Here is a 15,382-nt window from a genome sequence, read left to right on the forward strand (position 1 = left end):
AGATAAAAACTCGAGTAGCAGATGGAACATTTTCTATAGAACTTGTGAAAATCGTTACCCTTTCCACTCAACAGACTGTACACCGATGTCTTGTGTAACGTTGCAGAATAATGTCGTTTCTTATTAAGTGACTTTGTAAGAGGTGATCGATGGCGAAACCTCCGAAACACTTAAAATTTAGCACTGGCAGGCATCTTAATGTCTCTAGTGAAAGCTTTACTTCAGATGCATGACTTAATCTCCTTACTGCCATTTAAATACACGTACATTACCCACAAAATTCTGCATTTAACATACGCTTAATATTTTCATACACATCATACAAGTTAACATATAAGTTCTAAACGGAGAATTAACAACTTTTGCTGGGGCACTATTGTTTGGTTGTAAATATTAACTATAAAAAGGTACAAGAACAACGTGCTAGTTACGATGACAATGAGTAGCTATGAAATGTATTTATCTGTTTTGAAGGGTGTTTTGGTCCGAGAAGAATCATACTTCGTTAACGAAAATATTACATTTGTGTGACAGCCTTACTGTTATCTGTGTAACGGTAATGACTGCAGAAGTTCAGGAATTGATATTTGAAGATAAAATCTTCAGATTGCTAGGCCGCATCATGTATCGTCTACACTTTGCACAGTCGTAGGTGTGTGTGTTATGAACAACGTTCTAAAACTTCTGAGTGGTGGTGTACAAGCGTGGGGGGTGAGGAGGTATTTGAATGTCACTTTTTAAGTTTTCTAGAATATTTCGAAAACTGTGGCTTCCAACCAAAATCATTCCCAGCACAAAGTTATACTACATTACACTACATTACAAAACAGGTGCTATTCCTTTTTTTTTGGCTCTGGTACTAACAGTTTCTGCGTGGCACGGGATGGACATATCGCAGATTATTATACATGGTGTTTTAATGGTATAAAAACGAAACACGTAACTAACTAAAAAAATCGTTATTTATTTTCGAATCAGAGCGTTAAGAACAAATGTTAAATGAGTGTGCCACAGCTAATTGCAGAAAAAGCGTATTAAAGAGTTAAATTCTGTTCGGATGGAGGGATGGGGGGGGGGGTGGAGAGTGAGGGGGGGGGGTGACAAGCTGGAAAGGGGGGAGTGGAGCAGTAGCGCGAGAGTAGACAGGTTGCCGGATTGCAGTCATGAAACTCCCTTCTTCATAGATGTGCAAACTGATGACCGAGAAAGTGATTCTCCCATTGTCTCTAGCCCACTACATCATAAAATGCAATTATACCGACTCTTTCGCATGTCGCTTTAGAAATCACTGGCTATGCACTGTCCCGAGGTTTTCTTTTTTATAACAAAGTGCGTTAACAGTACATGGAACGCAGATACTAGTTACTACTACCGCTAACGCAAGAAACGCGTAAGGCAGAAGCTCGACGAATCTCTGTACACCGTTTTACAGGGCTAGAGAGGAAACTGATTCTTAGCCATTCTGTACGACAGCTGCAGCATACTTCCGGGAAAGGAAACTACACCATTATGTACGTTCCTCGCATTTCAGTGCATAGACAGACTATACCTGTCCAGTTTTCTTATTTAAGTAGAAAAGCCAATTTTACTGAACGCTTGTGTAAAGAGTATAGCAATTTTAAGCTTGTCGAGTACTTATATGCAGTTGTAAAATGAACTTCTGTGTAAAATACTTTCCTATAAATTGTGGTTAAGAAGTATTTTATCTGTGTGTTGTTGTCAGTGACCTATGTTTTGTTGGTAGGAGGATGTTAGTACATGTCTCTCATCATTAATTGTGTTAGTGGTAGACTGCATAAACCTTGTCAGTTCACGAATTGCTCACACTTGTAGAGTGGATTGCACTGAGCGGAGTCACTTACCACACCTCCCCAGTAGATGTTGGAAGTTGGTCGTTAATATGTCTTACGGAATACGAATGTTCATTTTCAGATCTAGAGCTATAATGTGCTGTAATGCATTGGTTGAGTTCTGGCAAAATATCTGAAGTCCTATGACACCTAGGTGACCTATTTCTGTTACGGAGGGTGATACATTTCATACCTCTCATACTTTGAAAGTATTGCAGACAGCGATAGGAGATACAATGAAATTAACATTGTGGAATACATTTTGCCATCCTGTTACGCTTGAGACAAGCTCTTCAGTGTGATGGGCAGCTGACATTTCCGGTTGTGGAGTTTCTTAACGTAACAGCTCATTTAACATCAGCTAATAAATACTCACCTAACTGTAGATACAATAGCTCTTATTTTGTCCACTTACATGAGACAACTGGACGGGAAATGCTGGAGAGATATAGGCTGTCCGTAGGCTCAAAAGCGGACAGCGCTTTTGATGGCGGACGAACTCGACAGCTGTATTTCTGGTTGAAAAAGAACCCATTTCCTCTCTGACAAAGTAGAATAGTGAACTGAGCTTTATGAAACTTCTGTCGTTATGCATTTCTTGCGTTGTTCTTATTTGTAATTCATACCTGTGTTCCATGTATTGTTAACGGACTTTATGGAATATAAATATGCGCAGGTGATTTGGGGAAGAATCGGTATAATTATGTGAAACACGATGTAGTTGTTTATTATGACTAATTGGGTAGATGGGGTGGTGAACCCTCTGCTCGCTCTTGGTTTTGCACACCTATGAATAAGGGAAGTGCATGACTATAATCGGTCTACCTAGCTATCCTGATCTTCTAACCTCAACCCCGCTTTCCACCATGTTAAACCCCCAGAACACAATGTACCCCTCAATTGGTTCTTGAGCACTTAGATGTGGTAATCACATTTGATATTTGTTCTTACAAAACGTTATTTAACAATAAACATCAGTTTTATATCTTGAGAAAACAATATTTTTAATAAAATGCGATTTTTCCATCCCCTGCGATGGGAAAACTATTAGTCCTAGACAAAACACGAATGGGTCCTTATGTGTAGGGAATTTAATACAATTTACTTTTATGCTGGGAAACATTTTTGCTAGGCACCAAAGTTTTCGACATTTAAAAAAATTTGTTAATGTCTCTCCACCGTTCACTCACATCGGATCCAAGAAGGGGAACCGGTTCGCACTGGTGTGCGTAGGCGAACGTATGCTTTTCTGGTGGTTACTAACAACGGGAACGTTAATGCCTCATTGAAAATAAAATGTTCGAGGAGTGTTCTCGGGACTTTTGGTCTGTGTAGGACTATTGCATCTGGTAACGTGACTATCCTTACCTCTGTGACATCAGCGCATTTTGTTTCGAGTTGGGAATAGCTCACACGACTACAACCGCTTTTGCTACTTCTGCTACTCCTTCCTACCAAAACCCAACATTTGCTGAGAGAGTTAACAGGAATTTGAGAGTAGCGCTCATCGTCATGCATCACACTCATCACTCTAAGTGGGTCACATAGTTGTATTGGCGAATTTATGTCTTTAACACCGCAGTCTGCGATGAGCATAAGGAAACGGCAGCCAGTCTCGTGTTTTATGAAAGTGTGGTGTCTGTTCTTTCGGACAGGTTCGAAAAAGCAGACACTACGCTTTCATATAATTTGGTTCGCCTCTATGGGCAATTAATCCACCAGTTCCAGTGTGGAAGCACAATTACGTTTGACTTCATGCGGAATCCGAAAGTAGTGAGCATGGAGGACATGGAGGGGTCTGTGGATAGGTGGCGCTAGGTGTGAATATGGGTCGCTCTAGACGCGTGTCAAGATAGTCACCGCAACTGAAATAAAAAAAGTAAATAAACAAAATAGAACTCTCCTTCTTTCCACTCTCAGTCAACATTTTCTACTGAAAATGATATGCATACTGCTAATATTTAGTGATGCTGTAGGACAATACACCCGAGAAAGTGAATAACTTTTATCACACTGAGAAAAGGTCTGAACGGGACATGTACAGTTTTTTTTAAGTATTTTATTATGAGCAATCTAACTGAATGTCAAATGTACAAGAAAATACACTTTCTTTCACAAATTGGTATGTATATATGAAACACACTCGCTTACATTTTCATTACAGTATTTACATAAGTTCACATTCATTGTACATATTCCCCTCGACATAGTTCCGATTTACGTTTATCGACTAAAATGCAATTAAAAGACATATTTTTCTTTCCCAATGTTTGGGTAGTGGTGAAACAGCATAGTTTTCGGAAGTTTGGAAATCAGGATTAATACAGGATGGTCACAAATTGGTATGTATATATGAAACACACTCGCTTACATTTTCATCACAGTATTTACAAAAGTTCACATCCATTGTACATATTCCCCTCGACATAGTTTCCATTTACGTTTATTGACTAAAAATGCAGTTAAAAGACTTATTTTTCTTTCTCAATGTTTGGGTAGTGGTGAAACAGCATAGGTTTCGGAAGCTGGGAAATCAGGATTAATACAGGATGGTCACAAATTGGTATGTATATATGAAACACACTCGCTTACATTTCAATCACAGTATTTACAAAACTTCACATCCATTGTACATATTCCCCTCGACATAGTTCCCATTTACGTTTATTGACTAAAATGCAATTAAAAGGCTTATTTTTCTTTCCCAATGTTTGGGTAGTGGTGAAACAGCATATGTTTCGGAAGTTGGGAAATCAGGATTAATACAGGATGGTCAGAAACAGTGTGAAAAATTTGCAAGGGCGTTGCCAGGTCGATTGTACCGAGAAATAATTAAGAAAAATTTCGATACGTTGCACCGTTTTCGACCCAACTAGTTTTGAAGTTATCCAATCCGGCCATTGCGCGTATATACATTGAAGCTTCTGCCAGATACTATTCGTGATCAGTTGTTCTCGTATCATAAGGTGATAGCATACGAGACTGCTCAGCCTTTGGCTTGGGTTCGATCCCTACTACCATCCCATGTCCAATTTTTGTAACGTTCTATTCTTCGGTTTTAGGGAACGAATCGGAGCCCATGTTGGACGACACCGTCTCTGGATGTCGCTTGAATTTGTGCTCGCACAGGCACGATTGGTTAATTTCAATTCTAATTAACTCGGCGTAACGTGTCGAAATTATTATCTGTTTAATTATTTCTCAGCACCATCTACCCTTACAATCATTTCAGAATCTACATTACAATACCCTTACAAGGATTTAAAACAGTTTTTGAGCACCCTGTGTGTGAAATCACTAACGATACAAGGTGAATATCAGCGGTAGTGGGAGAGGAGGACTTCGGCTGAAGTGCTGATGTGGTCGGGTAGAGCTGAGGAGGAGCCGGAGGTGAGGTGCCGGAACGCGGACGCCTGGAGACACGTCGTCCTGTCGTTCCGCAGCAGTGTCCGGCCCGGCTCGCCGCGCCAAATGGAGTTACCGGCCATGCCGCGCAGTGCTGCGTTGCGCTGAGCGGCGGGTCGATAGGCGGCGCCCCTGACGAGTCGGCAGCCCGCGGCGCGCGTCCTTAGGGCGGCGACGGCTGAGCTGTGGGCCGGGGTGAGGTGCCGGCCGCTCAGGACGCCAGCTTCGTCTGCAACACCCACCAGCCAGCCTCAGCACGCGCACACAAGGGTACCAACCGAGCAAGGCTACACCCACAACCCGTTGTTCGGGGGTATTTTATTAGTATTTTAGGATAAGAGACTTTTTCTCTCTATTGGCTTGTTAGAGATTAATTACCTTTGGTTTCATTTACTATACTACGAGTCACCAAGGTCATACCTAGCAGAAATTCTAAAGCTGTACTCCATCGCCCCTCCTTTCTCCCTCTTAGAGCAGTTCTTCCGCGATTTTTTCTTCGCGTGTCTTGCAAATAAGAAGAATATAATAATTCCAATCCCAAAGAAAGCAGGTGTTGACAGATGTGAAAATTACCGAACTATCAGTTTAATAAGTCACAGCTGCAAAATACTAACGCGAATTCTTTACAGACGAATGGAAAAACTGATAGAATCTGACCTCGGGGAAGATCAGTTTGGATTCCGTAGAAATGTTGGAACACAAGAGGTAATCCTGACCCTACGACTTACCTTAGAAGAAAGATTAAGGAAAGGCAAATCTACGTTTCTAGCATTTGTAGACTTAGAGAAAGCTTTTGACAATGTTGACTGGAATACTCTCTTTCAAATCCTGAAGGTGGCAGGGGTAAAATACAGGAGGCGAAAGGCTATTTACAATTTGTACAGAAAGCAGATGGCAGTTATAAGAGTCGAGAGACATGAAAGGGAAGCAGTGGTTGGGAAGGGAATGAGACAGGGTTGTAGTCTATCCCCGATGTTATTCAATCTGTATATTGAGCAAGCATTGAAGGAAACAAAAGAAAAGTTCGGAGTAGGTATTAAAATCTATGGAGAAGAAATAAAACCTTTGACGTTCGCCGATGACATTGTAATTCTGTGAGAGACAGCAAAGGACTTGGAAGAGCAGCTGAACGGAATGGACAGTGTCTTGAAAGGAGGGTATAAGATGAACATCAACAAAAGCAAAACGAGGATAATGGAATGTAGTCGAATTAAGTCGGGTGATGCTGAGGGAATTAGATTAGGAAATGAGACACTTAAAGTAGTAAATGAGTTTTGCTATTTGGGAGCAAAATAACTGATGATGGTCGAAGTAGAGAGGATATAAAATGTAGAATGACAATGGCAAGGAAAGCGTTTCTGAAGAAGAGAAATTTGTTAACATCGAGTAAAGATTTAAATGTCAGGAAGTCGTTTCTGAAAGTATTTGTATGGATTGTAGCCATGTATGGAAGTGAAACATGGAAGATAAATAGTTTGGACACGAAGAGAATAGAAGCTTTCGAAAAGTGGTGCTACAGAAGAATGCTGAAGACTAGATGGGTAGATCACATAACTAATGAGCAGGTATTGAATAGAACTGGGGAGAAGAGGAGCTTGTGGCACAACTTGACTAGAAGAAGAGATCGGTTGGTAGGACATGTTCTGAGACATCGAAGGATCACCAATTTAGTACTGGAGGGCAGCGTGGAGGGTAAAAATCGTAGAGGGAGACCAAGGGATGAATACACTAAGCAGATTCAGAAGGATGTAGGCTGCAGTATGTACTGGGAGATGAAGAAGCTTGCTCAGAGTAGAGTAGCATGGAGAGCTGCATCAAACCAGTCTCAGGACTTAAGACCACAACAACAACAACGTCTTGCAAATTTTATAATTTTAGGACTTTATTATTAAAACGTAGCATTATTGAAAAAGAATTACTTAAAGCAAAAATATTTATGGGAAATATTGCATGGAAATTAAATCTATCGTTGTAGTAAATAATTGTAAATTTTGTAAACTTCTTAAAGAAAACTAAATTAAAATCTCTGTCTTCCAATATCTTATGGGCATGCAGCCAGGTGACGGCGGCGAAAACTGCTGATATTTCGAGAGTACACCCTGCCATTCTCTTAGACAAATTGTAACAAGTGCTGTGCAAGTGAATTAAACCTCGGGTTTCAGAGGAACTCCGGAAAGATAACATTCACGCACCCTATAAAAACTAGCGCTGTCCCTCCGTTTTTGGACAAAGCAGAGAGCAGTATTCCACACTGAATCTGAAAAAAGAAATAGAAACGTCACTATTTATAGTGTTACTTACTAATTTCATTTCAATAGCTTCCTGTATAACACAATCCCTATAGCTGGAAGTGTATTATAGAATCTCCGTGGTTTTATATTCGGTGGATAACCGGTGCCAAGACAATGTTCTGCAATGGCGGATTTGCTCGGCTGTTGTAAGCGTGTGTGTCGCTTATGCTCAGTATACCGGTTCTCAACAGTCCTGTTATTCTGACCAATATATGACACGCACGCCAGAACAGCAAGGAGTACGGTAGACACACGCATTACGCAAACCAGAAGTGTCCTTTACGGAACCTAAAACGATCCTGATCTTAGATGGTAGTCGAATGACACACCAACGTACGAAGTACCCCTTCACAAGGCCCGTGTCATCTCGGGCCCTGAATGTTTGCTAACTGAGTTAGCCCCTCTCGAGATCACCTTTCGTCAGAATGGCTACAGTGAAAGACGGATGAGACGTGCGTTTTGCTGTCTACCAACTGTGCATCGGGTGAGTGATGATAATACCGAGGTGGCACTAACGTCTACGACCATTTTGCCTTATGCAGGGTTCATTTCGATCAGGATTGGTCGTATTTTGCCATTACTATCTATGATCAGGTACCTTTAGGTTCAGTAAAGGTTGATCTTGGTTTGCCTAAGGTGGATGTATTCCCTATTCGTTGCAGCTACGGCAGGTCATATATTTACTAGGACTATGGAGGACAGGTGTACTGAGCATAAGCGGCACATACGGTTACAACAACCGAGCAAATCCGCTTTTGCAGAACACTGTCCTAGCAACGGGCATACTGTTGAATATAACAACACCGGGATCCTGGCATTCACTTCCAGCTACATGGATAGTGTAGAAGAGAAAGCTGTTTGAATTAAACTACCAAGTAACACTATAAATAGAGGTGACAGTGTTTTGTATTCTGCGTGTAATTCTGCTCTCTTCCGTGTCAAAAAACATATGGACAGATTTTAAGCAACATCATCCGTTGATTATTAACTCTACTATGGTCATCTTCATAAGTACCATGGCAAACAGAAACTTTTTTACTATGTGGGGCAATCATGGAAAAGTATAAAAAATCTAAAAAAATTAAATTGTACTTTTTCTTTCAAAGGTTCGTATGTTAAAACTATCATGAAAGATTAATCCTTTCGGATTGTTGTTTCGTTTTAAATACGCATGTATTAAGCTGGCACTCTTTTTTTAAAAAAATTAAGATTACAGACAGGAAATATAAAAACTTACGTTGCTCTTAGGGCCTTATAAGATGTTTCGGCGTGCAATCTGTAATTCATTTGTGTTATCACATTGTGGCTATGTGATTTTCAGTTTTACCATTTGTATGTTTGAGAGTACCTAATCTGAGCTGAATCGCGGGGATGTGTGTGGGCTAAGCTCAAGCTGGTCACGTTACGTCATCGGCTGCTTAGTAACCAGACACATGATGATCCAAAACATTATGATCACCTGCTTAATATCTTTTTTGTCCTTCTTTGGAACGAATGGAGCAAATCACTTCTCTGATTCTGCATATCAAGAATCCGATAGTTTATTGGTAGGTTTGTGAAGGTATGTTGCATCAGATGTCTATGCACGGGTCTTGTAATTCGCGCAAATAACGGGCCGTTGATTTGCGTACGCTAGCTACCCAGAACAGTTCCATAAGATACCTATCAGGCGTATTGGGTTGCCGAAACATCAGCGCGAGTTCACTGTAATGCTCCTCAAATCATTGCAGCGAGGTTCTGTCTCCAAGGGACGGAAGATTACGCTGAGACATGACGTCGCCGTCAGGGAAGGCAGCGAGGATAAAGGGATGCAGGTGGTTCGATTACTAACACAGGTCCCATGCAAGCGCAGGAGAACATCTCCCATAGCATAACTCTGCTCCCAGCAGCCTACGTTCACCTCGATGACGGCGTTTATGGAGACGACAAACGACCTACTGTAGCAAATATGTAATGCATCCGGAAGGCTGATATATTTCTATTGATCGACGCTCGACTCCAGATGGTACCCACAGCAATCGTAGTTAACAACGTCATTGGGTCAATATTTGAACAGGTAGGTGTGGTCTGCGGAGCTCCTTGTTTAAACGGTTTTCTCCGAAACATCTGTGCGTACACCAGCATTGGCAGGGATGCCACAAATCACCAATTGGTTGGTTGTTTGGGGAAGGAGACCAGACAGCGAGGTCATCGGTCTCATCGGATTAAGGAAGGATGGGGAAGGAAGTCGGCCGTGCCCTTTCACAGGAACCGTCCCGGCATTTGCCTGGAGCGATTTAGGGAAATCACGGAAAACCTAAATCAGGATGGCCGGACGCGGGATTGAACCGTCGTCCTCCCGAAGGCGAGTCCAGTGTGGTAACCACTGCGCCACCTCACTCGGTAGATCACCAATTATCGTACTTTATAGAACAGAAAATCCCTTCAAGCCCACGTTCTGTGAACAATCGTGGACATCGAGCCATTTAGCACCTAGTGGTGGTTTTACTGTCCTATCATTTTCCATAGATGTTCACGACAGTAGCAAGGTTTCGAGACCTTGTACACATGCTCTGCTTAATAATAACCAGCGCTTTGTCAGTGTGTCTTATTTCAATGTACTCCCCCATTTGCAGCCATATCTTCGCTAGAGTGATCCCCCGTCAGTGTACGCTCCTCTTACATGCTTTTGTTACCGTGTCACGTGCCCGCAACTCCAACAAGTGGCATCCAACGTAGCGGTGGGAAGTGGTCGTAATGTTTTCGCTTATCAGTGTATGTCTGTTTTCTGCTCCTTGAATTGTGATATAAAACTCTTAATACATTTACTGTTTGTGTGTGAACTGTGCTTTTTTATCAACTCATCTACTGAATGACGGAAAATTGTGCTGAGAATTGTGAATTCTGTTAATGTTGATTCTATCACTATTTGTGGGACTTAAAATTTATACGTGCAAAATTTAAAATTTTTTCTTTCAATGTTGAAAGAACTAACTTTTATTGTCTTTCTGATCGTGCCATTCACTAATAATTTTATGCTGGCTTTAATAATGGCTGTTTTGGAGGAAGGCAAAATTTCTGTGTTAATTGAAATCTTATCTTTACCTAGAATTCAATAGTTCATTATCAGTATTGTTTGAATGCCGATGAAACGAATAAATTCTTTATTATTTTTGAGTGCATTGAGTTCAGCACCTTACAACGCCCAGCTCCATGCTACGTGCCACTTGAAAATCTAACTGGTATAATGAACGAATTGATCATAGTTAAATTATTACTCTGCAACAAACCGCCAGACATCATGCATCCCTTCCACCAAAATACTTAGAAAATACACGTGAAATACCTCAGAAATTTTTTCTCGGTTCCTGATTCACTCTGTACAGTTTGTAAGCGTCCTCACAGTTTGTATCGACATAATTTCTGTGGCACTGTCTCCTCCTCCTTTCTTTTTCTGGTCTCGGACGGCCACTTGAAGACCTCCAGGCTCTCTGATTTATTGCTATGCTGTTTTCGTGAGAAATGTGCCGGAAGAAGCAATGTGTTTGCTGACTCTCCTGGGAACGTACTCTCTCGTAATTTTAACAGAAGCCATTCCGTGACCCACAACTTATCTCTTGTTTGTAACTAGAGTTGGAAGAGCCTATCCGTGGCGTTTTCCCGCTTACTGAATGAAACACGACGAAATGCATTGCATTCCATTTGATGTTTTCTGTTCTACCTATCCATCCTGTCTGGCAAGGGACACAGACTTCAAAACCCACGTATCCGCCGAACGAGTATTTTGTAAGCCAATTCTTTGTAGGATGAATCTGATTTTCCAACATTTAGTTCGATGTAGACGTTCCACTTCCGTTCACGACGGATGGTTACTTATAAGTGTGCTTTGTTACTTTTTCCAGTTACAGTGAAATCGAACACCAGTGGTCACTCTACCTCTTTACGTACATTAATATAGTCACGCCCACAACCAAGCACCAACCTTCTGCAGGTTTTCCTGCATTTCGCTACAATTTTCTCGCGCTGCAACTTCTCTTTATACAACAATTTCAAGGACTTCCGGACGTTATCGGCTTGGTAATTTACACTTTCTGTGAATGGTATAGTCCCGTAACACCCTCTAGGGTTAGCTCAGGGATAAATTTATGACTTCAAATATATACTATATCCGTCAAAACATACAACTGTTCATGCTTCTAACATAGTTCGTACTACTCAAGTAATGATAATAATGAGCGTATGGCATTGGTGGCCGGGAGACCCCTCGCGGGACGGTTTGGCCGCCGCCCCACAAGTTCTTTAACGCCACTACGGCGACTTGCGAGTGAATGAGGATGAAATTATGATGAAAGACACACAACACCCAGTCATCTCGAGGCAGAGAAAATCTCTGACCCCGGCGGGAATCGAACCCGGGACCCCGCGCGTGGGAAGCGATAACGCTACCGCAAGATCACGAGCCTCGGACACTACTGAAGTAATTTGGTGCTACGACACCGCCCACACAAATAAAAGGTCACAATTTGGGAACCCCGTAATCATCTTCCACTGCAACGCAGAAGTTTGGAATTTGACTGAAAGATGGCTACAACCTCCACTTGTAAAGATGCAGAAGAGTGGATCCTTGTGATTTTACCCTCGATTCGGCGACTATTCGAACACCCATATGTCGACACATGCGAGAAATGGCCTGAGCTCAGAAGTTCATATGAGGTATAAGGTGTCACAGTAGCACTAAATTCCACCATAATTTTGTCCAACACCTCCGTGGTCGCGTCACACGACGAGAAGTTCACACACCTCCTAATACCAACATTTCACTCATTCCCTTGACGACCTGTAAACGAGGTCAGAACTGTGGCGCTCAGCAATGTATTCAAGCGGGTTTCTTATGGGTGGCCTAGACAAACACTTCAGACACACCGACACTCAGAATCTACCCGGAAACGTTTCCGGGGATGGCTTAAAGGGCGTCAAATGAAAGCACCCCTTGCTTGAGGCGTTGATTCCCACAAATTTCGCCGTTGACAACGACAGTCCGCAACAAGACGACATTCATGTCAACCTTTGACGCTGCTGGCATTCCGGCCTCCCCCATGATCCGAATCAGCAGAGGGTGTTCACGCTTCGTCAGCCCTCCTTCTCTAAGATGCTCTAGCTTGGCAAACCCCGTGGTGTCACCCACGCATTCCTTGTTGGGCACTTTAAAGATTTTCCTGTACCGATATAACCATTCACTGAATGTGACAGGCAACCATTTCGATACACCTCAGATGAGTGGTTGTAAGTCGCTGAACTAGCGCCTATTGGTCACGTGTGTTCGTAATGGAGCACAAACCGATGCTTCTTGCCGACGATGAGCGTGACATTTAGGGCGTGATGAGCATTAATATTTGTAATGATTCCACATAAACGTTGCAGAAAGTGAATTACATATATCTATCAAAACATGAGAGAAAATATGCTCGGCGACTCCTAGGGGGGACACCTGGTATACGCAAACCGAAAAACAAAGTATGTGAGGGTCCCATATGTTGTGCCAGCGACAAATACGCTCAGAAAATTCTGTAGTCCAGAGACAATTCGTCAGGTAAAAACTGACTTCACCTGTGTAATGATGACTCAAACTGAAAAGGACCGTACTTCATATTCATCTAAAGATGCGCGTACGTTGAAAATGGGTCAGGCATATTTCGTTAAACTATTCGCCACTCTGTTGCTTTAACAGTCATTCGATATAAAGACTGTAAATGGTACAAATAATGTTAGCTGTTATGGTGTTCCGGTCAGAGTGAACATTCTTGCAAAGTAATAAGATGTTACTCCATTTGCGTATCAAGCATGTCAGTTGTCATATCCGATTCTATTTTGTACTGTGTTAGGCGTTTCCCTTTAATTAGGTAAATGACAGTTAGATGCTTTAGACGTCTTCAATTATCGTATCTCATATAGTGTGGGTTACATCCTCTATACCTCGCTTTTCTGCATTACACTCTCTCTTCAAATATTTTACGTAACACCAATTTAATAACGATATTGTAGCAACTAATTTAATTTGGTGCGTTATTAAAACCATAAATAAAAAATTGCGAATAGGGAATTAAACATACGAAAACTGCCTCCAGTCCCAAATGAGCTACAGTATTACGTCACGCGAGACATTTTCTGACCTACGCATTAATTTAGTTAGTTCTCGTATGTTTGTAGAACTCGCAGAAATTTGAGCTTTCTTGAATGTGTATTATTCTGTCAGGAAACACACAAAAATAGAAATCAAAAACTTATTGAAAGAAAGGACGGAATAAAAATGCAATTATACGGCTGCGATGGTCGTGTTGTAGCATGTATGACTCTAAATGCAGAAGTCGCTGGTGTGAATGCAACTCTGAGACTGTGGGTTTCGAAATGTGCTTTTGCTGTATATTATCGTGTGCCCCTGAGAAATAAGCACACTTGCAAAGAAGATGTGAATATTATCGAACCATCAGTTAAATATGTCATGGTCCACACCAATACACTTTATAAATTCTGAAAATAGCAGGGATAAAATACAGGAGCGAAAGGATATCTTCAGCTTGTACAGAAACGAATAAAAGTCCAAATACATGAAATGGAAGAAGAAGTAGTTGCGAAGTGAATCAGTCAAGACCCTAAATCAATAGATAAAATAAGCAGTGAGGGAAATCGCGAAGAAGGTGGAAGTACAAGAAGAATAAAAATTAAAAGTTTGATGTTTGCCAATAACAATGTAATTTTATGACAAATGGCAAATGACTCTGAGAAACATTTGAACAGATTACGAGATGGACGTCAATAAAATAAAGGAACATTACTGGAACACACATCGGAATAAATTCAGATTAGGTGGCCAACAATCGAAAACAAAACAGTAAGCAAACGACTATCAAGAGGCCATCAGAAACGTAAATTGTAAAGTGAAATATGTCTAAGCCACAGCAACACCCAAGGACCCAGACTATTCAACAATGAGAAGGAGAACAGGTACGTAAACGAAGTGAAATTAGGCATCACAATCTTCAAAGGAAACCCGCACGAAATAGATCTGTATACAGAAACCTCGCAACCATCTTACCGATGTCTACCGGTCATGTTAATTATAAAAACTACAGCCAAAAGTCTTTGGCAGGCAAGTAATAAAAAGTTACAGCTCTGGGCAAGTCAAATACAGCAGTGATAAGCCTTAATAAGGTGGTATATGCCTCTATTTTGCCGTAATATATAACCCTCACTGGTTGCATTATAAACGAAGAGTCAGTTGAAACGTTGGTCTAACATGCTTAAGTTGCAGACGAAAGGGTGTATTAATTTAGAAACTATGAAAAAAAAGTGTTACTACACCACTGTGACTATTACAAACTGAATCTTGGAAAGATTCATGTCTTGTCATTTTCGAACAGCCCTCTTGTGAAATCCTGGAGGTACTTCAGAAAAACCCTGTACAGTTCTGTACTAATAAGGGAGGATCAGTAATAACTGGGAGTCCTCCGTCCCCTCTCTATAAAGATGGATCTTAAGTAAATGAGTATCTTGTGACTGAACAATGACTATACCATAACGGCAGTCAGAAAGGGGTGGTATCTGTTGCTGTTGTTGAGGACTTCAGTCTGGTTTGATGCAGCTCTCCATGCTGTTCTAGCCTGTGCAAGCCTCTTCATCTCCGAATAGCTACTGCGACCTATATCTTTCTGAATCAGTTCAGGGTATTCTTCTCTTGGTCTCCCTCTACGACTTTTAACCCTCCAAGCTTCCCCCAGTGCTAAATTGGTGATCCACTGGAGCCTCGGAACGGGTCCTACCAACCGTTTCCTTGTTCTAGTCAAGTTGTACCACACATTC

The 15,382-nt window shown here is 41.5% G+C and overlaps 1 protein-coding gene across 1 annotated transcript in view; it reads right to left on the minus strand.

Moving 5' to 3' along the window:
• Nucleotides 1–3,922: 3,922 nt before the first annotated feature.
• Nucleotides 3,923–15,382, minus strand: part of LOC126088414 (uncharacterized) — a 57,109-nt gene continuing 45,649 nt past the window's right edge. Inside the window, exon 3 of the mRNA XM_049906554.1 lies at nucleotides 3,923–5,484. Coding sequence (XP_049762511.1) covers nucleotides 5,168–5,484 — 317 coding nt within the window. The 3' untranslated portion in view covers nucleotides 3,923–5,167. The remainder of the gene's footprint in view (nucleotides 5,485–15,382) is intronic.

This window comes from Schistocerca cancellata, chromosome 6 (assembly GCF_023864275.1).
Source record: "Schistocerca cancellata isolate TAMUIC-IGC-003103 chromosome 6, iqSchCanc2.1, whole genome shotgun sequence".
Classification (NCBI taxonomy): Eukaryota; Metazoa; Arthropoda; class Insecta; order Orthoptera; family Acrididae; genus Schistocerca; species Schistocerca cancellata.